Below are 24,286 nucleotides of genomic sequence, written 5' to 3'. Positions count from 1 at the left end.
TTGTGTAAGTCTGAGGTGAAATGATAAATATTTAATTTGAGCTTGTTTTGACAACAAAATAATAAAGGGAAATAGATTTTTTTACATGATTTCTAACAATTTACAGCTTGAAGAACAATGCAAGATCTCTTTTTGTACAATTAGATGGACAACGAAGTTTGTACAATTAGTCTGAGGCCAGGACGGTGATCGAAGTTTGTCGGCACGAAGGCGGAGGCCGACGGGAACGGCAGACCCGGCCACTGCGCCAGGCACGTCGGCGGGATGTCCAGCAGCCGTAGCAGCTCCAGTGGCGCCGCCTTCCGGACCGTGAACGACTTCACCACGAACTGCCCCCATGTGTGGTTTGTTGAATCCACAAAAGAAGCAGATGCCCTTCACGTCGACGCTCGCCTTGAAGTGACCTTCCGCCCCCTTCTTCTTCTTCTGCTCCTCCATGTGCTTCTGCTTCTTCTCTTCTTCATCTCCTCGCCGGCGGCGATGGCGAGACGGCTGATCCGGTGGCGGAGCGGAAAAAAAAAGGTAGGACTTTGAAGTTGCAAAAGGAAGGGGGAAAAGGTGTTTTTCTTCATGGCGGTTATTTTTTCAGATCGGAGATGGGAGAAGAAGTCAGAGCTAATGGAAAAAATAATGCTGTTTCCCACCCTTTTGCAATCAAGTTTTAGCCATTTTTGTGTTTATTTATTTAAAAAATGATAATCCCAGTAGTCACATCTCTGGATGTGATACGGAAGTTTTCTACCGACCATCAGGGTAAATCGGGAAGCGCATACGACGGCCAATCCAGATGTCCAGCATCCTTTGATTGCGTTCCCCATTTGACAAAACGTCGTATGAAATCCCTGAATTACAATCCGGATGTCCTACCGTTGTTGTGTTTATTTATTTAGGCATTATGTAAATGATGACAAAATAAGAAATCGTTGCTTTTATCGGCTTAGGTGACCCCGCACACTTGAATGCGATAAATCATAAGGACTTTTTATCTTAATATAGTATAGTGGTCATTTTACATAGGAGAGGTTAGGCATCCAATCGAAATATTTTGTAGCCGTTGAAAATTAATTAATCTCAAGACTCATTGTAGAGGCAAGGTATTATTTTAATGAACATTGAGACCGCAGGTCTTTATAGACCTGACGTGGCAAAACGAAAGTCAATGATTAATTCAATTTAATAGGTCAATGGGTTAATGATCAAACTTTATATGACTGATTCAATTATGATCCCACTCGGCACTCGACCACTTAGCCATTCGGTACTCAGCTATCTGGGCTACTCGACCAGTTGGTACTCGACTATCTCGGTTACTCGGCCACTTGACCACTCGGTACTCAGTTATCTCAGTTGCTCGGCCACTCGACACTCGGTTGTCTTAGCTACTCGGTACTTGGTCATCTCGGTCACTTGATCGCTTGGCCCGAACCCTGACTATTTCGAACACTCAGATATAGACTCATTTACCTTACCCACTCAGCCACATGCTCAGTCCAGACCTTGACTGTTAGTAGAAGCCCTAGAGTCAATTATGTGATGATTGACTAAGAATTTTATATATCATATTCTATTATTAATAAAGACATAGTTTTTAGTTATTATACTTACTTTGTATTAGTGTCAAATAACTCAGTATAATAATGTCCTTAGGTAGCTAGTTCTAATCTATATCATATATATTGTTTGAATCGATAGTGAAATAATATAGAGAACATTAGTCGTAATCATTCCTAATTAGACATTAATATTTAAGGATGATATTAATATGTAGGTCAACTGGATGATTTGATCTCACAAGTCATGGATATGAGATATCGAGTTGACACATGGTGTAACGCCCGCCCTTCTAGCTCTCTAAGAGCGGGGTTACCTTCCATACTTTACTTACTTTATCAATAGAATCGCTACTTTATTTAGCAATAATTTAAGTTTTTCTAACTTGTGCGGAAACTTTTCTAACATGCTCAATTATTACTCGTACTAAACATGGGTGCTTTTCTTTCTTTCCTTTTTATACTTCATCAGTCGACTGTCCGTACCTAGCCCGCCCCATAGCCTCAGTCCTTACCAGAGCCTTTCGAAATCAAGCATCAGACTGATATCTGTACCAGTCGACTGGTCTCAGGATTTCAGAACATTCTACATACATTGTAACATTACATGCTACTATTATCTATCATATATACGAAAATCTAAAAACTCTGCAGCGGAAATAAACATTATAGCAAAACATGGATTCGTATATAATAAATAAAACTTAAATAGCATGATAAGTCTAGATGCTAAGTTCACATCAGGAACCAAATATAACATGATAGTTTTTATCTAACTACAACCCATATGAATATAGAACATATTTATACGGCCGAGGCTTGGTCAAGTCACCACCACACACATCATTCCAGCCTTGTCCCGCTGCCTCCCTTAGCTCAATACCTGTTAGTCGGATCTGCAATATAAGGAAGAAGTCTATAAGCATAACGCTTAGTAAGTTCCTTTCCTACTCACAAAATCCGAAATGCTACCAAACATATCATTTCTAGCATACAACATAGAAGCACATTAACATTTCATGAGCATGTATATTCACTTACTGTAACATTCCTGGCATATACCTTTAACATGATAACCATTGCTTTTTCAAAATATATTATCTTATTAGATAAACATAATCAACATTGTTGGGGTCCCCTGGCTTGTACCCATTCATTTCTCGCGCGCATTCCTTCAAGTAAGTACGAGATAGCTAGTCTCGACCTACCTGCATACTAGGTTTTCTCTAATGTCCTTCAACCTAGGGGCGTTCTGAAGGAGCCCATCCCTTGGATCCTTTTCAGGTTCCGGTACAAGCCTTTCATTAAAGTAAAATAACTTTATACTTTCTTTTCATTTTCATAATGGATGTCCCTTCACATTTTCCTTTCATGACATACTGGACATTCATATTTAACTTGAACTCATTACATACATTTGGCATAGAGTATAACATAACCCTAGGGCTGTCATCAGTGAACTTATGTTGACCCTAGACCTTAACCTTTCCATAAGGTGGTTAGAAACCTGATTGGTTATGTTTAGAACATCGTTTAAGCCTAACTTAAGTTCAGTCGAACCTGGTAAAACATGAAATCATAGAATTTATCCATCTGGAACTTACTCCGACCAAAACAGAAGGCTTAATCGATCAGATGATCGATTACGTCCCCTTGTAATCGATCGAACGATCGATTACAAGTTACGTTCACAGAAGGTCGGGTAATCGATCAAGTGATCGATTACCCTCTGCCTTAATCGATCACTTGATCGATTAGGCGTCGTGATTTCTTCTTCCGAGGCTTCGTAATCGACCTGGTGATCAATTACCACCCCTAATCGATCAAGTGATCGATTTGGTGACGTAACTTGGCTCCTCTTTAAAGCTAATAATCGATCTGTTGGTCGATTAACCTATTTGTAATCGATCCAGTGATCGATTACAAATCCTTCTGATCAATTCACAGAATCGATTCTTACCCGTTTCAACTACCGTTCTTTCAGATTCTAACTATCAAACCAAATCATAAATCAAACAACAGATTCACGATTACTTGGTTATGTTTAACATGGTCATCTATAGTTTGTTCTAAGAACTATGTTTACGAAGATTAAAACAGACATAAACCTGAGAAAATCTGAAACTGTCAACACCATAACCAAAATCTTGAGAGCATCGTAACTATTACATTGCAGGTGAGGGAAACTTATAGGGTTCTGAAGTTTCTAAAGATTACCCAACACCTTCGACCAGCAAAGCTTTCGGCCAGAGAGCAATGGAGCAGAGGAAGAGGGGAAAAGACTCGGCACGGTGAAAGTTCTTGCTCTCGGTGAGGAGCAGGGTTTATAAGGAGCTATTTAAACACTCAACTAATAGTTCTAAAACTATCTAAAGCATTTCTAACTATAATGACATGCATAGGATTACAATCGAACTTCTTAAACGCTTTAAAACTAATCTAAACATAAAGTATCAAATCCTATGTTTCATGTGCCAAGAGTATTAAAAAGTAGCAATATCGAAAACAGATCATGCATTGGTTCATTTCATTGCTTTGTAATTACATGAATACTTATTGAAAAGGCATGGGATCATGATAGGTTACTAATACTAACCAGAACTAATCTTATTGATTATTAGCAATGGAAATACCAAATAGAGATCTAACAAATGAAAACTAACAATTCACAAGATTTTCTTAACAATGCATAAAAGTAAAATCTTTAAGTTCTCTTAGTAATTTAATACTTAATTTGCTCTTAGCAAATTCCCAAGGCTTTCCATAGTCCAAGCACCACACACACCATCACGCATCCCCTTGTCGCCTCCCTTCACATTTGCTTTCCTTTTCCTTTGTCTGCAGTAAGAGGAAATGCAACTATAAGCGGATATGCTTAGTAAGTACTATCTAGCTCACAAAACTGATATGTGCATACATACGAAAATTCTACAACTTCATGCTCATGATAAGAAACTTTGCATGCTCTTTGAAATAATTTTCATGCTTGGGAACTTTTAAAACTTGAAATATATGATCTTTCATGCTCATGCTACATTATCATACAATTACTAGCATTTCTCATCTTATAAACATGCAATCTCAATTATGAACATTCTTGATTCACACTTGCTAAAACTTGAACTTTTGTGTAACTTGCTTTATTTAATTTGAATACATATAACTTCAAAATAATAAACAACTTTCTTGGGCCCTGGCAATGCACCAATCTTCTTTGCGCGCATCCCTACAAGACCCGAGGTAGCTAATCTCGAACCCGTAGGGTACTAGACACTTCTGGGGTCTAGGGGCATCTTGGAGCCCATCCCTTACTAGACACTTCTGGGGTCTAGGGGCAACTTGGCCCAGTGCATGCCAACTAAAGTAAAATAGTTTGATACTTGTACTTTTAAAAACCTTTTCTATTGAGAAACTTCACTCAGACATTTCTGCAAGCACTTAGCATGCCAAATCCTTAAATTCTTGGATTAAGGATCTTTTCTCAAGGTTTTTCTTTCTTTTCTTGCTTATAACTTAATAAACTGATATAACATGCATAGAGATATTTTCTAAACATCTAAAGCATGCAACTCACATGTAAAACTGGATTTTCATATACAATTAAAGGAAACTATTTTCTAAACATGTAAATCATGCAATCTCATATGAAAAACTAGAATTTCACATATAATCAAGGAAAACTACTTTCTAAATCATGAAACACGCCGATAACAACTCTTACTGCAGGTGAGCAGTACTTACCTCGACTCTTGCACTTACTACGTGTAGATCACAGGATTTTTAGGCGAAACCTATGATTTTTGGAGCGTCGTACGCCTTTCTTCCGCGTGGTTGTGCGTGATTTCTCGTGAAAACTCCTTAGAAATCTCCTCTTGAACCACCTTAGGCGTTAGACGTGACCTAGGAGCCTTTGGGGACGCAAAACAGGGAAGGGGAAGCGACGACGGCGAAAATACCTAGGGTTTCCGTCCGCCCTCGCGCGATTAATATTTATAAAAATCGCGCATCAGTCGACTGATCTTAACTCCAGTCGACTGATCCCAGTCGACTGATCCATGCTTGTCACTCGACTAATTTTTCTGTTCGTTTCGAATTTTAACATCAGTCGACTGCTATAATATCAGTCGACTGACCCAGTTTATAACTAAGTTACCTTAGCCCATGTGGTAGTGCATAATTTTGTTATTGTGCAGGGTCATAGGTTCGAATCCCCACTGCTCCATTTTCTTATTTCTTTTGGAAACTTGCTAAAACATCCTTAAAAATTCTATAAAAATTCTATAAAATTTCTAAAATTATTCTAAGCATTTATAAATATTTAAAATCTATTTTTAAACATTTATAAATCCTAGAGATGAATTTACGGGCGTTACACAGAAGTTATATCGGATCTCGACATTCTTGTCACTTGGGTAGCAATAATGCATTGTTAGATGTTGCTCATTGTTTATGTTTCTAAAATGAGTTTTAAAAATATTGCCAACGTTACAAGAACTTATTGGGTCATACATAAATAACACTTTATTTGGAGATGAGTTCATTTTAATATGACTAAAGACAATTAAGTTAGATGGCTAGACTTAAGTTGGTTGAATTTGAGTTAGATTCAAATTAAACCAAGATGAATTTTGGTTCATCATGCATGATTAATGTGGATTAATCATGCAATAAAGAAGAGAAAGTTACATGCATGAAAGTCATCATGCATGAGTTGAATTTGAATTAGACTCAAATTAAATCAAGTTGAATTTTAATTCATCATGCATAATTAATGTGAATTAATCATATATTGAAGAAGAGGAGGTTACATGCATGGAAGTTATTATGCTTGATTAATAGGATTAATCATGCATTGATGAAGAATACCAAAAGTCTAAAAACTGGTATTCATGGCATGCCTATAAAAGAGCTCCTCTTGCAAGAACTCTTGGATGGTTCATTCTTCTCCTCTCCTATTCTTCTTGGCCAAGTTCTTCAAGGTTGCTAGCACAACCAAGTTTCTCCAAAGTGTGAATGTTAGTGGGGATACGCATAGAGGCACGAACACTTGAACGTGCTTGAGATCCGACCATCTTTGGACGAGCGGGATAAGCGAAGGGCACGCATCAAAGGTAAATCCTATTAGATAGGATTTGAATTTTGTAGATTAAACTTGTATGGATTTTTCACATGGATCGCTCGAGGGATCCTAATTTTCGTTGCGATTTTTGATTTTATCGTATAGGATTCCCAACATCGACTGTCCGCCGTTGCTTTCGGCTCTAATCGACTCAGTTGTTCAGTCTCTTTCTCGACCTCAATCGACTCCGCCTCAGCAAATCTGATCGCTGTATGTCACTCCGATGCAGTACTTCTCTGGTACCTCCCCTGTCAAAAAGCTACCTAGCCACATTTAGCAGTATGACGCTCAAGCGTGCGAGCTCAGCCACACGATAGGGGCGGTTACTAGGAATTGTCAGACCTTTATCCTCTTGGGTTTCCATTCTCGGCTAAAAGACAAGAATAATCCCCATGCCCGAGTCATAGGACGGTTATTAGGTTGACAGATCTTGTTCCCTAAATGCTATCCCGTTTGCTCACTTGTCAGGGATGTGCAAAACCTGTCTCCGCAGCAACCTCACACCTTCGCACAAATATCTCCCTCAGTGAGTATAAAAACTTGGGAACTAGTATGAAAAACTCTCTCTCAAATTCTAGATTCTTCAAGCACTATTTCTCCTTCTTTCTTGCTACTTCTCTAGACTAATTTGAGTGTCAGAGTGGCCCCGTCGGGAATCCCCGTTGCCCTGCTAATCTATTCGTTCAGTTCTCTTCTTCCTTAGGTTCTTCTCGTCGGGGGGATCACTAATGGTTGAGGTGACATATTCTTGACTGGTGACTTGACCGTCCGCAGCATCCAGCCGGAACAAATATATCGAAAGAGGGCTTTTGATAAGATCAATTGTCGACATCGCAATCTCCACCTATACTGATTGTCCATCATATTGTCTCTGAGGTATAGTTGAATTGATTATGATAGAGCAAACTTGCTGAAGTGGGCAAGAATCGAATCTTGATAAAACCGAGGCAATGTCTTCCTCCGTCATAATCAACTGCAGCTTTTCGATTTACTTCTTCACAGATGATTATGAGGCCAATCGTGTAGGACCGTTGGAATGACAAATTATATGATTTGGAGTATATTATTTGTCTGTAACTCACATATCATATTCAATCCTTTTAACTGATTAATTATTAAAATAATTGATCCGATAAAAAATTTTCAACTATCATTAAAATAAATTTATCATTCTATTAGAAAAAAATACTTTACAATACATCATAATTAAAAATTAAATCATAGATGTTTGAGAAATTGCATGACAACCTATAGCTACACTGTACCTTAACCCGACGACATCTCTGAGTGTGTTACGAACTTACAGAGATCAGACATTTCAATCGTCAAGTAAGCAAACTTTGTTCCACAACGATCAACTACCTCTCACGATATGTCCCTTGCTAGTGACCTAACATCTCTCCTCCAGCCATGATAGGAACCCTCCACATCTTCATCTTCCTAAGAAATGATTGAAGTTAGAAAACGCACACATCCATAGTCTTAGCAAGGAGTTAACAACATGGATCGATGATTCGCACAGAAGCTTGAATATGCTAATAACTAACAATATCAAATTTAAAGAAGACCACAATAGAAATGTGGACGCGATAAGTCATAAATTGCTACTCGAACGAGAACAAAGAAAACAAATGATATAACCACACTTGAAAATAGAACCAGTTCAGTAAAACAAGTTTGGATGAGATTAGAATTTTTAATCAGCTTCATATTACAACTTGCAGCCATCAAAAGACTCACTAGAAGCACAATTCTGTTATCTGCCAAAGCTAACTACCAGATCTCCAGCCAATCTACACAGATTTCTACTAAATCATTTACTCGGATTCGTATTACAACTTGCGGCCACCAAAATAGAGTGAACAGATCATTTAGTCATTCTCATTCAGGTGATCTTCTTGACAATATCCTTGATCACTTCGTTCATGTCAAGCTTCTTCATGGGGATAAGATACATTGCCAGATAAGATGTTACGCGAATGATCACGAGCAAGTAGCTGCATCTTTTTAATTTCTGATGCACCAAAGGTCAAATGCAAATTAAAATGGTAGTTCACGATGGAAAAAAGATGAAAAAAAAACACAAAAATGTCATCAATTATATCAAGGGTAAACAAACCTTCATTATAAGTATGGACTAATGAATCCCTTTCCTCCATCATTTTATCCAACGACAAAGTAGTTTCGTTACATTTGCTTTGTAACTCTTCTAAATGTTTGTTTTTCACTTCAATTTGGCTAGCCAAATTTGCAACAAGCCTACTTGTTTTATGTGATTCTTCATTAGAAAGGTCATCAACAGTTTTCAAATCTCCATTTTTCCTTAAATGATCACCAACAGGACCAGGATTATTGTAATCATCTGCCCTTGCAATCCAACCATAAATTTCTGATCCCCGATGTTTATTCTCTAACCATTTTTTTTTCCCAAATTGTTCTGCTTCAAAATGAGTTTCAAAAGCCATTGCATCCCTAAAACCATTCCAATCTTTTGAAAAATCCACAATGGCATTTCCTGTGTGTCCTCTGAAATTCCACAAAGAATGAACTTTTAAAGGATGAAATCTGGAAAGTTGTTCCTTCAGTCTGTTTCCACTTTCACCTATATAATGCCCATTCTTGTACTCAGTTGGAACATTAACAATAACTCCCATCCATGGAAAAACAAATTGCTCATTTGATTTGCTTTTAGAACTTTTTGGCTGTAAAACAACTGCCTGTGACGAAGCTGCATGGTCTACCATATCTTTGTTCAAATATTTTGCCAAGGCACGATGTTTTGCCTTCACATTACCATTCCGGTTGGATGCACCAATTCCGGTAGCATGCTGAAGCAACTCATTATATGTATATTCCTGCTTCTTTTTACCAGCACAGAATGGGCATCGAGATGACCCATTAGTGTTTCTAACTTTATAATGTCCTTGTTGGAGACGTCTGTAAAGTTTCTCCTCATAATCAGGAATGTCTGATTCACTTATCTCAGATTCCTCTGAACTTTGATCCATTTCCATTCAACTGTGGCAAATGAAGGTGAGAATAGGGGAACAGAAACATAGAAAATGCCAAGTGAAATCAACATATTGAAAAATATAAGGAAAGTAATAAATAAAGAATTTGAAAATGAAAAACAAGATTAAGATTCCAACTATTCCCCAATAATACTGTGTATATCGAAAAACAAAATTAGAAATATTCCTAGTTTATCTGAGAATGGAGAGGCGACTGCTGAATGGAAGCATTCAACTAGAAGTGTATGGCATCGAAACTAATACCCTAGAAGTAGTTTTACATCTCTAAGCTTCATTTTGGCCCGAAACAAAAATGAGAGTTCTAGATAAAAAAAAAAATCTCAAGCAAATTAAAGGTCTGCGAAGATCAACATTTGCTCCATTTTCTCATCAACTGAAACCAACACCCATGGCTATCATCACTAGCGATTAGTTCAGAGACAAACAAATAACAGACAGTTTGTAGGATTAAGCGAGAAACATAGGGCATTGATCATATACCCGCAGGAAATGTGGGGGAAAAAACGACCTAACCCAGTGGTTTTCCGGATTCGGGACTCCGATGCTCCGTTCCTTCCGGTCCCGCGGATCGCGACGCTAGAAGAGGACTGGTTGCCAATTAACATGCAAATCAAAAGCATTCACCAAAATCTTTCGAATACAAAAGAGGAATCAGGGATTAGGGTTCTTACACAGGACGGCGAGAGTGACAGAGAGAGTGCGCGTTTCCTGTCGCGCTTTAGGGCCGAGGGATATTGATCTCCACCGACATCGTCGATCAAATATCCTATCTCTCAATATTTCATAATCAGTATTTCATAAATTAAATATTTATAGATCTTATTTATCAAATATCTTATTTATTAAATATTTTATTTTTAAATTTTATAATTAAATATTTCATCAATAAAATATTTATATATCTAATATTAATTTATTAATTTATATTTAAATAAAATTATTTATAATTTTTAAATAAAATATTTATTATAAGTCAACATTTAAAAATTTAAAAAAATAAAATCTAACCGATAAAAATTACTGAGCCAATACTACTTTATTTTTAAATTTTTTATTATTAAAAAATTAAAAATTACTAAATACAAATTTATACTTGATAATTTTTAATGAGATATTTATTCATAAGGAGATTTTTCTAAATCTTTCGAACAAACATACCCACTAGTGAGAATGCCCTTTTTATTATAGTTTTATATGCTTGCATGATTTTTCAGTCCTTTTTGTTGGTAAAAAATAAAAAAGTTCCATTATTCTTATTAAGAATATCCTAATTTTACTTTTTAAAATATCTTATTTTTATTTAATCAGCGTAATATTATAGGTTTCTCAGATTTTTTAAATTCTAAAAAAAGAACGCTCTTAATTATCATTTTAATTTTAAAATAAAATAAAATATTTCAGTATTTTTTAAATATATTTTATTTTGACCAGTACAACAAATTAGAATATTATTATATTAAAATATTTTGTGACTAACTTAATTAAAATTATTTAAATTTATCAAAATATCTTAAAATAATTTAAACTAAATTAAAATAACTTTAATAAATCTAAATGATTCATTATTATACCAAAATATTCTTTATTGACATGATTAAAATTATCCAAACTTAAGCAAAATTACTTTACGATAATTTTAAAGTGATTTAAACTAACTTAAAATGGTTTAAATCAAATTTAAATAATTTTAATAAAATTGATTAAAAAAAATATTTTGAGTTATATATTGCTAAAATAACTTTGAAATAAATATATTTTCAGAATGAAAAATATATTAAGTCTTATTTAATATTCTTTAAAAAAGGGATAATCTTTTGAGAAAAATGATAATAAAGGGGTTCTTTTGCATAAACAAAGGCCACCTTTCGCCGATAATTTAACCATTCAAACATTGTCTTCCTCCCAAAGGACAGTGTTTTGATAATCGGATCAGGTCGAGTCAACTAACTCATCGCAATGGTTAACTGAAAACGACTCTTTACCGTTAAAATTGGACAATTAATTCCATATGACAAGGCAAGACCTTCATTATCTACTTGTAGGGATTTTTAAATTTAGATTGTAGTTTAAATAAACCTTTGACTTCTTTAAGGGAATAAGGGGTGAATAGATTCGTAAGCGAACATAATCGACGTCCCATTATTTTGGATTTGAAAGGTCACAGAAGCTTCAACATTTCATTTATTTTCCACTAATTTGATAGTTGTATACAGTTATAAACAATATTTTCTATAATTTTCAACTCGAGCAAAAATAATTTAAGAATTAAGATTTGTGTAAGTCTGAGGCCAAATGATAAATATTTAATTTGAGCTTGTTTTGACAACAAAATAATAAAGGGAAATAGATTTTTTACAAGATTTCTAACAATTTACAGCTTGAAGAACAATGCAAGATCTCTTTTTGTACAATTAGATGGACAACCAATGATCGATCTCTTGTTCAGAGCAATCAAATTTATGAGTTTGAATGCAGGAACAAACAAAAGGAACAATTTTTACCAAAAAGAGAGAGAGAGAGAGAGAGAAATCATGTTTTGGATCGCGATCTCAGAGCGCCACCGCCGCCGGATTTTGCAAGGTGATGTACAATGCAATCGAATCGAGGTTGCTTTTGAAGAATTCGTAGGGAGCAAACAAAAAAGGAACGATTTTTACTGAAAAATTTCTCATCTTGGATGGCGATCTCAGTGCGCCACCGCCGCTGGATTCTGGAAGGTGATCTCCGGTGGCTGGGGAAGGGCGGTGTGATGCGCGACGACGGCCTCGAGGATTCTGCGGAGGTCGTCGGCGCGAGCGAACCCGGCGGCGCCGAGGCGGCGCACGGCGTAGACGTAGAAGGTGAGGCAGCCCTTCCGGAACTTGAACCGCGACATCTCGCATCCGGCGAGGCCGTGGATGAGGCGCCGGTTGACGTCGCCAAGCGGCAGGACGCGCGGCCACAGCGGGTCCACCGCCACCCGCATCGCCTCGCTCTCGAACACGAAGATCACGACCTTGGACTTCCTGGTGCCGAGGCCGAGCGTGAGCGTGAGCGTGCGCCAGGACGGTGAAGTTGGTCGGCACGAAGGCGGAGGTCGACGGGAACGGCAGACCCGGCCACTGCGCCAGGCACGTCGGCGGGATGTCCAGCAGCCGTAGCAGCTCCAGTGGCGCCGCCTTCCGGACCGTGAACGACTTCACCACGAACTGCCCCCCGAAGCGGATGCCCTTCACGTCGACGCTCGCCTTGAAGTGACCTTCCGCCCCCTTCTTCTTCTTCTGCTCCTCCATGTGCTTCTGCTTCTTCTTCATCTCCTCGCCGGCGGCGATGGCGAGACGGCTGATCCGGTGGCGGAGCGGAAAAAAAAAAGGTAGGACTTTGAAGTTGCAAAAGGAAGGGGAAAAAGGTGTTTTTCTTCATGGCGGTTATTTTTTCAGATCGGAGATGGGAGAAGAAGTCAGAGCTAATTAATGGAAAAAATAATGCTGTTTTCCTCCCTTTTGCAATCAAGTTTTAGCCATTTTTGTGTTTATTTATTTATTTAGGCATTATGTCAATGACGACAAAAGATGAAATCGTTGCTTTATCGGCTCAGGTGACCCCGCACACTTGAATGCGATAAATCATAAGGACTTTTTATCTTAATATAGTATAGTGGTCATTTTACATAGGAGAGGTTAGGCATCCAATCGAAATATTTTGTAGCCGTTGAAAATTAATTAATCTCAAGACTCATTGTAGAGGCAAGGTATTATTTTAATGAACATTGATACCGCAGGTCTTTATAGACCTGACGTGGCAAAACGAAAGTCAATGATCAATTCAGTTTAGTAGGTCAATGGGTCAATAATTAAACTTTATATGACCGATTCAATTACGATTTTACTCAGCACTTGACCACTTGATCACTCGGTACTCAGCTATCTGGGCTACTCGACCACTTGGTCACTCGGCACTCAGATATCTCGGTTACTCGGCTACTTCACCACTTGGCGCCATTTGGTACTCGGCTATCTCGGTTACTCGGCCACTTAGCCACTCGGTACTCAGTTATCTCGATTACTCGGCCATTCGACACTCGGCTGTCTCAGCCACTCGGTACTTGGTAATCTCAATTACTTGATCGCTCGGCCCAAACCCCGACTATTTCGAACACTCAGATATAGACTCATTTACCTTACCCACTCAGCCACACGCTCAGTCCAAACCTCGATTGTTAGTAGAAGCCCTAAAGCCAATTATGTGATGATTGACTAAAGATTTTTTATATCATATTCTATTATTAATAAAGATCATGATTTTTAGTTATTATACTTACTTTGTATTAGTACCAAATAACTAAGTATAATAATGTCTTTAGGTAGCTAGTTCTAATCTATATCATATCGATTGTTTGAATCGATAGTGAGATGATATAGAGAACACTACTCGTAATCATTATTAATCAATCATTAATATTCAGGGGCGATATTAATGCGCTGAGACTAGCATGTAAGTCAACTGGATGACTTGATTTCACAAGTCATGGATATGAGATATCGAGTTGACACATGAGGTATACATTAGAGAATATATACTGAATTGACTTAGCTATGAGAAAGTTTCATAGATCGTTATATGAGTGTCATAAACTTTCTCATGTGACTATTGGTATGAATAGTCCTTAGACCTGAAATCACTACGATTCCCTACATAAGAAGTTATGTACTTTGGTATCGTCAAACGTCACCCGTAACAAGATGGACTATAAAGGCGATCACTGGGTATGTAACAAATTATGCGGAGGGATGTGAGTGATGTAGATGGGATCTATCCTTCCCATATAACGGGAGTAATATCTTACGGCCTCTTGATAGAGTAGGACCACGAAATACATGATCATGCTCAAATGAGTCAATATGAGATATTGAGCTCATTTGCTTGAGTGAGTTTATTTGGTGATCAAGAAACATAAAGATTGATAAAAAGATGACACAGTCTATGCCTCATTGATCAATCTAGATATCGAGGATAAAAGGACATGGTCATACATTATCATAGTCATGGAGGTTATGTCGGATCTCGACATTCTTGTCACTTGGGTAGCAATGATACATTGTTAGATACTGCTCATTGCTTATGTTTCTAAAATAAATTTTATTTGCCAACGTTACAAGAACCTATTGGGTTACACACAAATAACACTCTATTTGGAGATGGATTCATTTTATTTTGACTAAAAGAACAATTAAGTTTATTGGATGGCCTAGACTTGAGTTAGACTCAAGTTGGTTGAATTTGAATTAGTTAAATTCAATTAAACCAAAATAATTTTGATTCATCATGCATGATTAATGTGGATTAATTATGTAATAAAGAAGAGGAAATTATATGCATGGAAGTCATCAATTTTATTATTTTTTAAATTTTGTTTTTTATTGATTTTATTTTTTTATTAATCAGTTTTTTTTCAATTTTTTTTATCAGTTTTATTTTTTTGAATAATTTTTTTATATGTTTATAATCTTTTGTTTATTTTTAGTTATAAATTTTAGGAGTTATTATTTATAAAATAATTAAAAAAGTATAAAATTAATTTAAATTAAAAAAACTAAATAATAAACAAATTTAATTTAAAAAATAAAACTAAATAAAAATTAATTAAAATTAAAAAATATATATATATAAGTAAAATAAAATAAAAAACAAAGAAAACAAGGGTATAAAAGTCATTTGAATAGGAGAGAGAGAGAGGAGGGGAGGGGGGGGTGCGGTGGTAAGGGAGGTGGGAAAAGCAATCTGCTTTTTAAATTTAGATTGTAGTTTAAACAGATAAAATTAAAACTTTTAAATTTGAATTACGATTTAGACAGTCAAACTCACTAATTGATTGAATTTTCTCATTTAATTTTAAATTAAAAAAATAAATGTTCTCAATCTGCGAGTTAATCCACGAGTCACAAGTTGACTCACGCGAGTCACGGACCTAGACGAATTGATCTATCAAAATCATTTTAAAATGAATTGATAAAATTTTAACTAAATCTGTTTAAATTGTTCAAAATTAATCCGACGAACATAATCTAAATTGACGACTCTCTTACATGTAGTTGTTTGATTGAAGTTCGTAAGCGAATGACCGATTATTTTGGATACGAAAGGTCCCAAAAGCTTCAACATTTCATTTATTTTCCACTAATTTGATAGTTGTATACAGTTATAAACAATACTTTCTATAATTTTCAACTCGAGCAAAAATAATTTAAGAATTAAGATTTGTGTCAGTCTGAGGTGAAATGATAAATATTTAATTTGAGCTTGTTTTGACAACAAAATAATAAAGGGAAATAGATTTTTTACATGATTTCTAACAATTTACAGCTTGAAGAACAATGCAAGATCTCTTTTTGAACAATTAGATGGACAACCAATGATCGATCTCTTGTTCAGAGCAATCAAATTTATGAGTTTGAATGCAGGAACAGAAAAAAGGAACAATTTTTACCAAAGAGAGAGAGAGAATCATCATGTTTTGGATCCGATCTCAGAGCGCCACCGCCGCCAGATTTCGCAAGGTGATGTACAATGCAGTCGAATCGAGGTTGCTTTTGAAGAATTCGCAGGGAGCAAACAAAAAAGGAACGATTTTTACTGAAAAATTTCTCATCTTGGATGGCGATCTCAGTGCGCCACCGCCGATGGATTCTGGAAGGTGATGCTCGAGGATTCTACGGAGGTCGTCGGCGCGAGCGAACCCGGCGGCGCCGAGGCGGCGCACGGCGTAGACGTAGAAGGTGAGGCAGCCCTTCCGGAACTTGAACCGCGACATCTCGCATCCGGCGAGGCCGTGGATGAGGCGCCGGTTGACGTCGCCAAGCGGCAGGACGCGCGGCCACAGCGGGTCCACAGCATCGCCTCGCTCTCGAACACGAAGATCACGACCTTGGACTTCCTGGTGCCGAGGCCGAGCGTGAGCGTGCGCCAGCCTGCTGCGCCAGGACGGTGAAGTTGGTCGGCACGAAGGCGGAGGCCGACGGGAACGGCAGACCCGGCCACTGCGCCAGGCACGTCGGCGGGATGTCCAGCAGCCGTAGCAGCTCCAGTGGCGCCGCCTTCCGGACCGTGAACGACTTCACCACGAACTGCCCCCCGAAGCGGATGCCCTTCACGTCGACGCTCGCCTTGAAGTGACCTTCCGCCCCCTTCTGCTTCTTCTGCTCCTCCATGTGCTTCTGCTTCTTCTTCATCTCCTCGCCGGCGGCGATGGCGAGACGGCTGATCCGGTGGCGGAGCGGAAAAAAAAAAGGTAGGACTTTTAAGTTGCAAAAGGAAGGGGGAAAAAGGTGTTTTTCTTCATGGCGGTTATTTTTTCAGATCGGAGATGGGAGAAGAAGTCAGAGCTAATGGAAAAAATAATGCTGTTTTCCTCCCTTTTGCAATCAAGTTTTAGCCATTTTTGTGTTTATTTATTTATTTAGGCATTATGTCAATGATGACAAAATATGAAATCTTGCTTTATCGGCTCATGACCCCGCACACTTGAATGCGATAAATCATAAGGACTTTTTATCTTAATATAGTATAGTGGTCATTTTACATAGGAGAGGTTAGGCATCCAATCGAAATATTTTGTAGCCGTTGAAAATTAATTAATCTCAAGACTCATTGTAGAGGCAAGGTATTATTTTAATGAACATTGATACCGCAGGTCTTTATAGACCTGACGTGGCAAAACGAAAGTCAATGATCAATTCAGTTTAGTAGGTCAATGGGTCAATAATTAAACTTTATATGACCGATTCAATTACGATTTTACTCGCACTTGACCACTTGATCACTCGGTACTCAGCTATCTGGGCTACTCGGCCACTTGGCCACTTGGTCACTCGGCACTCAGCTATCTCGGTTACTCGACTACTCGACCACTTGGCCATTTGGTACTCGGCTATCTCGGTTACTCGGCCACTTGACCACTCGGTACTCAGTTATCTCGGTTACTCGGTCACTCGACACTCGGCTGTCTCAGCCACTCGGTACTTGGTAATCTCGGTTACTCGATCGCTCGGCCCGAACCCCGACTATTTCGAACACTCAGATATAGACTCATTTACCTTACCCACTCAGCCACACGCTCAGTCCAGACCTCGATTGTTAGTAGAAGCCCTAAAGTCAATTATGTGATGATTGACTAAAGATGTTTTATATCATATTCTATTATTAATAAAGACATGATTTTTAGTTATTATACTTACTTTGTATTAGTACCAAATAACTAAGTATAATAATGTCTTTAGGTAGCTAGTTCTAATCTATATCATATCGATTGTTTGAATCGATAGTGAGATGATATAGAGAACACTACTCGTAATCATTATTAATCAATCATTAATATTCAAGGGCGATATTAATGCGCTGAGACTAGCATGTAAGTCAACTGGATGACTTGATCTCACAAGTCATGGATATGAGATATCGAGTTGACACATGAGTATACATTAGAGAATATATACTGAATTGACCCGCTATGAGAAAGTTTCATAGATCGTTATATGAGTGTCATAAACTTTCTCATGTGACTATTGGTATGAATAGTCCTTAGACCTGAAGTCACTACGATTCCCTACATAAGAAGTTATGTACTTTGGTATCGTCAAACGTCACCCGTAACAGGATGGACTATAAAGGCGATCACTGGGTATATAACAAATTATACGGAGGGATGTGAGTGATGTAAATGGGATCTATCCTTCCCATATAACGGGAGTAATATCTTACGACCTCTTGATAGAGTAGGACCACGAAATACATGATCATGCTCAAATAAGTCAATATGAGATATTGAGCTCATTTGCTTGAGTGAGTTTATTTGGTGATCAAGAAACATAAAGATTGATAAAAAGATGACACAGTCTATGCCTCATTAATCAATCTAGATATCGAGGATAAAAGGACATGATCATACATTATCATAGTCACGGAGGTTATGTCGGATCTCGATATTCTTGTCACTTGGGTAGCAATGATACATTGTTAGATACTGCTCATTACTTATGTTTCTAAATTTTAGAAACATTGCCAACGTTACAAGAACATATTGAGTCACACACAAATAACACTCTATTTGGAAATGAGTTCATTTTAGTTTGACTAAAAGAACAATTAAGTTCATTGGATGGCCTAGACTTGAGTTAGACTCAAGTTGGTTGAATTTGAGTTAGATTCAAATTAAACCAAGATGAATTTTGATTCATCATGCATGATTAATGTGGATTAATCATGTAATAAAGAAGAGGAAATTACATGCATGGAAGTCATCATGCATGAGTTGAATTTGATTTAGACTCAAATTAAACCAAGATGAATTTTAATTCATCATGCATGATTAATGTGGATTAATCATGTAACGCCCCGCAAGAACCCTTCCGATATTCTTTAAATAGGTTACAAGGAATGATGGATTAGGGTATGAAAGTTCTAATGGGTTTATAGGTTGTAATGGGTCTAACTCTTATATGGGCTCTCGTATGTGGGCTTTGCCAAAAGAAAAAGGAAAAAGGAAAGGAGGTGCCAAGGATTAAACCTTGGACCTCATGCAAGGTGGCAAACCCAAATGGAGCATGAGTTAGCCATAAGTGTTGGCAAACAATTGTTAAGGAAACGATAAAGGAAATGTTAGTTGTATGTTAAGGCATGTGAAAGGAGTAAGCATCGAGGGATATGAAGAGGCACAGGCAAACGTTAAGGGTGTTGCGTTATTATAAAGTGTTAATCGATCATTGGATCGATTAAGCACGCTTGTAATCGATCATTGGATCGATTACGATGATGTTTAATCGATCAGTCGATCGATTAATAGGGTTAATGAGAACCGAAACTACGACACCTGATCGATCACTTGATCGATTAAGCCATGTAATCGATCCTCTGATCGATTACACCACTCGTACAACGCAAGGAGATGAAGTGATCTGCGTTATTACGTTACACCGAACCTTAATGCTATACTTAATTACGTTGTAAATGTGCTACGTTACCGAAACGATGTTATAAAACAAAGCCAATGGAGGAAGGTTCTCTTCTTTACCGAGGGTGCTTCTTCTCTGTTGCTGAAGGATCTGAGCTGTTGCCGAAGGGTGGAGGCTGAAGGCAAGGCTAGAGGACGCAGGAACAGTTTCGCACAGAGAGGTTTATCTTTCTCGTTAGCACAAGCACAGTAAGTATTCCCTCACCTGCAGCATAGTACTATCGTTTGTATGTTTAAGCTGTATATGTTGATTCGTAGTTTAACATGTCTAAACCTTATGTTATGCTATGTATGAATTAGGGATTTACAGCATGTTCTAAACTAGTTATGCTCTAAAAAGTTTAAAGAGTAAATATCTTTCATGTGATTAAAAACCTAGATTTCACCATGTTTAGGTTTCATCTTAAAGGTATGCATACTGGTGATGTTTAAGAACTTCCCGTGGTCGACCAGAAGGCACTGATCGACCACTGGTCGATCAGACCATCTGATCGACCAGTGTCGGTCGATCATCCGATCGATCACCGACCCCTGTCCCAGGAAGATCGAATGGAGGAAATTGTAATCGATCACTGGATCGATTACAAGGGCGCATAATCGATTCCATGATCGATTATTGGGTTTAAAGAGGAAACATTTACGGAAACTAATCGATCACTAGATCGATTAGGGGAGCGTAATCGATCACTGGATCGATTACCAAGCTTCTGATAGGTTACAGAAGTTAATCGATCTCCTGATCGATTAAGATGGGAAGTAATCGATCACTGGATCGATTATGGTGAGTACAATCGATCACTTGATCGATTACCAAGCGTAAATGGGTTACGACCTTTAGTCGATCTTCTGATCGATTAAGGGGAAAGAGTAATCGATCACTTGATCGATTACGGAGCGTTCTGTGGAAAAAAAAATAAGATGACTTCTAATCGATCGTTTGATCGATTACAGGGATATTTAATCGTTCATCTGATCGATTAAGCCCTCTAAAATGGTCAGTTTAAAGATTATGTGGTTAAATCTTATGTTGCATGTTTACCAAGTTCGGCCAAACTTGGATTAGGGCTTAAATGTTATTAGAAGTGTAACCAATGATATCAAAGTTCATGTTTAAACCTGAGAACCCTAAGAAGACTTTGATCCTAAGAGACTAGGGTTTAGTTGGGTTAGGGTTTCAAGTATAATGAATAATGGTAACATGTTTAAAAGAAATGGAATGGGATACCATGGTTTAGGATAATATGAATGTTTGATCACCTTAAGGGAAGGTTAGGGTTGATCCAATTGGAATAATGTTAATCATAATGCTATGTCTTATCTCATGCCAAGGCTTAACAATGAGATTATGAAATGAATGATGTAACATGCTTATATGAAATGAAAGATGCATGAATGTTCATTAAGCTATGCTAAAGACCAAGGTCTTTTAAAAGAAATGAAAGGAACATTCATGATAAAGATGAAAGAAAGCATGTACAACACTATTTTACTTTAATGCATGGCTGGTATACGACTTCCAAGGTTGTCGTTAAAGAAAATCCAGGTGACCAATTCCAAGGTCTTGGGCCTGGTAAGACCCTCGTAGGGATGGTGGCTCGCTACCCCAGTTCTATTAGGGAGCGCGCATTGGTACCAAGCCGGGGATCCCAAACAATGATGATGATGATTATGTTGATCTATTATGATATTATGTTTTAAAAAGGCATTTTCATCAATTGTATACATGTTTCAAATGCTAAGGATGAAAGATTAATGTTTATGTGCTTCATGAAATGTTTAAATGTTTCCATGTTTATATGTTTATGAAATGTTATGCTTTATGTGACGTATGGGTTTTGTGAGTAGGAAAGGAGCTTACTAAGCCTTGTGCTTATAGATACTTTCTTATGTTGCAGATCCCTCTAGCAGTCACTAAATAAAGGGAAGCAGCAGGAAGAGGCTGATGAGAATGTGTGTGATAGTGACTTGGCGAAGCTCGGCAATATGAACTTATAGTTGCATGCTGATTGTCTGAATTAACTTTATGTTGAATGTTGTTGCTAAGATGTTGTTAATATCCACTTAGTAGGTAGACAATAGATGCATGATAATATATATGTTTATTTATCATATATGAAACCACTGCCATGTATACATGTTTTATGTTTTTCCGCTGCATAGTTTCGTGGTTTTTCGTATGTGACATAAGATGTATGAATGTAAGAATAACTGTAGCGTCCGTCAAGGCTCTGTGTAAGGGCGGGCGTTACAAATCATGCATTGAAGAAGAGGAGGTTCCATGCATGAAAGTTATCATGCTTAATTAATAAGATTAATCATGTATTGATGAAGAATACAAAAAAGTCTAAAAACCTTTGGTATTCATGGCATGCCTATAAAAGTTCTCCTCTTGCAAGAACTCTTGGATGGTTCATTCTTCTCCTCTCCTATTCTTCTTGGCCAAGTTCTTCAAAGTTGCTAGCACAACCAAATTTCTCCAAAGTGTGAATGTTAGTGGAGATACGCATAGAGGCACGAACACTTGAACGTGCTTGAGATCCGACCATCTTTGGACGAGCGGGATAAACGAAGGGCACGCATCAAAGGTAAATCCTATTAGATAGGATTTGAATTTTGTAGATTAAACTTGTATGGATTTTTCGCATGGATCGCTCGAGGGATCCTAATTTTCGCTGCGATTTTTGATTTTATCATATAGGATTCCCAACATCGACTGTCCGTCGTTGCTTTCGGCTCTAATCGACTCAGTTGTTCAGTCTCTTTCTCGACCTCAATCGACTCCGCCTCAGCAAATCTGATCGTTGTATGTCACTCCGAGGCAGTACTTCTCTGGTACCTAACTCCCTGTCAAAAAGCTACCTAGCCACATTTAGCAGTATGACGCTCAAGCGTGCGAGCTTAGCAACACGATAGGGGTGGTTACTATAGGAATTGTCAGACCTTTATCCTCTTGGGTTTCCATTCTCGGCTAAAAGACAAGAATAATCCACATGCCCGATTCATAGGACGGTTATTAGGTTGACAGATCTTGTTCCCTAAATGCTATCCTGTTTGCTCACTTGTCAGGGATGTGCAGAACCTGTCTCCGCAACAACCTCGCACCTTCGCACAAATATCTCCCTCAGTGAGTATAAAAACTTGGGAACTAGTATGAAAAACTCTCTCTCAAATTCTAGATTCTTCAAGCACTACTTCTCCTTCTTTCTTGCTACTTCTCTAGACTACATTGAACGTCAGAGTGGCCTCCCCGGGAATCCCCAGTCCCTGCTAATCCGTTCATTCAGTTCTCTTCTTCCTTAGGTTCTTCTCGTCGGTGGGACCACCAATGGTTGAGGTGACATATTCTTGACTGATGACTTGACCGTCCGCAGCATCCAGCCGGAACAAATATATCGAAAGAGAGCTTTTGATAAGATCAATTGTCGACATCGTAATCTCCATCTATACTAATTGTCCATCATATTGTCTCTGAGGTACAGTTGAGTTGATTATGATAAAGCAAACTTATTGAAGTGGGCAAAGGATCGAATCTTGATGAAACTGAGACAATGTCTTCCTCTGTCATAATCAACCGTAGCTTTTCAATTTACTTTTTCACATATGATTATGAAGCTAATCATATAGGACCGCTGGAATGACAAATTATATGATCTGGAGTGTGTCATTTGTCTGTAACTCACATATCATATTCAATACTTTTAACTGATTAATTATTAAAATAATTGATCCGATAAAAAATTTTCTACTATCATTAAAATAAATTTATCATTCTATTAGAAAAAAATACTTTACAATACATCATAATTAAAAATTAAATCATAGATGTTTGAGAAATTGCATGACAAGCTATAACTGCACTGTACCTTAACCCGACGACATCTCTGAGTGTGTTACGAACTTACAGAGATCAGACATTTCAATCGTCAAGTAAGCAAACTTTGTTCCACAACGATCAACTACCTCTCACGATATGTCCCTTGCTAGTGACCTTACATCTCTCCTCCAGCCATGATAGGAACCCTCCACCTCTTCATCTTCCTAAGAAATGATTGAAGTTAGAAAACGCACACATCCATCATAGTCTTAGCAAGGAGTTAACAACATGGATCGATGATTCGCACAGAAGCTTGAATATGCTAATAACTAACAAGATCAAATTTAAAGAAGACCACAATAGAAATGTGGACGCGATAAGTCAGTCATAAATTGCTACTCGAACGAGAACAAAGAAAACAAATGAGATATAACCACACTTGAAAATAGAACCAGTTCAGTAAAACAAGTTTGGATGAGATTAGAATTTTTAATCAGCTTCATATTACAAGAACTTGCAGCCATCAAAAGACTCACTAGAAGCACAATTCTGTTGTCTGCCAAAGCTAACGACCAGATCTCCAGCCAATCTACACAGATTTCTACTAAATCATTTAATCAGATTCGTATTACAACTTGCGGCCACCAAAATAGAGTGAACAGATCATTTAGTCGTTCTCATTCAGGTATTTTCTTGACAATATCCTTGATCACTTCGTTCATGTCAAGCTTCTTCATGGGCTTAAAGGGCCGCGGCATATTCTGCGAAGAAACATAGCAGGATAAG

At 37.7% G+C, this 24,286-nt stretch overlaps 1 protein-coding gene and 2 pseudogenes across 2 annotated transcripts; all 3 read right to left on the bottom strand.

Moving 5' to 3' along the window:
- Positions 1 to 8,294: 8,294 nt before the first annotated feature.
- Positions 8,295 to 10,408, bottom strand: LOC141828056 (protein INVOLVED IN DE NOVO 2-like). 2 transcript variants are annotated; one of them, XM_074715408.1, is made up of 4 exons: positions 10,373 to 10,408; positions 10,210 to 10,288; positions 8,789 to 9,687; positions 8,295 to 8,683 (listed from the first exon to the last, which is right to left on the bottom strand). In XM_074715408.1, exons 3-4 carry the CDS (start codon positions 9,681 to 9,683, stop codon positions 8,598 to 8,600), a joined length of 981 nt encoding a protein of 326 aa, XP_074571509.1. In that variant the 5' UTR covers positions 9,684 to 9,687; positions 10,210 to 10,288; positions 10,373 to 10,408; the 3' UTR covers positions 8,295 to 8,597. The 2 variants fall into 2 exon arrangements, with proteins under 2 accessions (XP_074571509.1, XP_074571510.1); XM_074715409.1 differs by having other exon boundaries at positions 10,215 to 10,288.
- Positions 10,409 to 12,387: 1,979 nt separating this feature from the next.
- On the bottom strand, positions 12,388 to 13,682 carry LOC141826940 (uncharacterized; annotated as a pseudogene).
- A 2,524-nt stretch (positions 13,683 to 16,206) lies between these two features.
- LOC141826939 (uncharacterized) overlaps positions 16,207 to 24,286 on the bottom strand; it is a 16,200-nt pseudogene continuing 8,120 nt past the window's right edge.

The sequence above is a fragment of the Curcuma longa genome, chromosome 4 (genome assembly GCF_044706935.1).
Source record: "Curcuma longa cultivar G26 ecotype Majalengka, Jawa Barat chromosome 4, ITB_CL_G26_1.1, whole genome shotgun sequence".
Taxonomy (NCBI): Eukaryota; Viridiplantae; Streptophyta; class Magnoliopsida; order Zingiberales; family Zingiberaceae; genus Curcuma; species Curcuma longa.
The sequence above is the reverse complement of the archived record's forward strand: the minus strand, read 5'-3'. Positions and strand labels throughout refer to the sequence as shown.

What these genes read in the sequence shown, in the direction of transcription:
- LOC141828056 (XM_074715408.1), bottom strand. Translation starts at nt 9,683, where the DNA reads ATGGAAATGGATCAAAGTTCAGAGGAATCTGAGATAAGTGAATCAGAC. An exon ending in AGTCCATACTTATAATGAAG is followed by an intron (nt 8,684 to 8,788) that starts GTTTGTTTACCC and finishes TTGGTGCATCAG; the next exon opens with AAATTAAAAAGATGCAGCTA.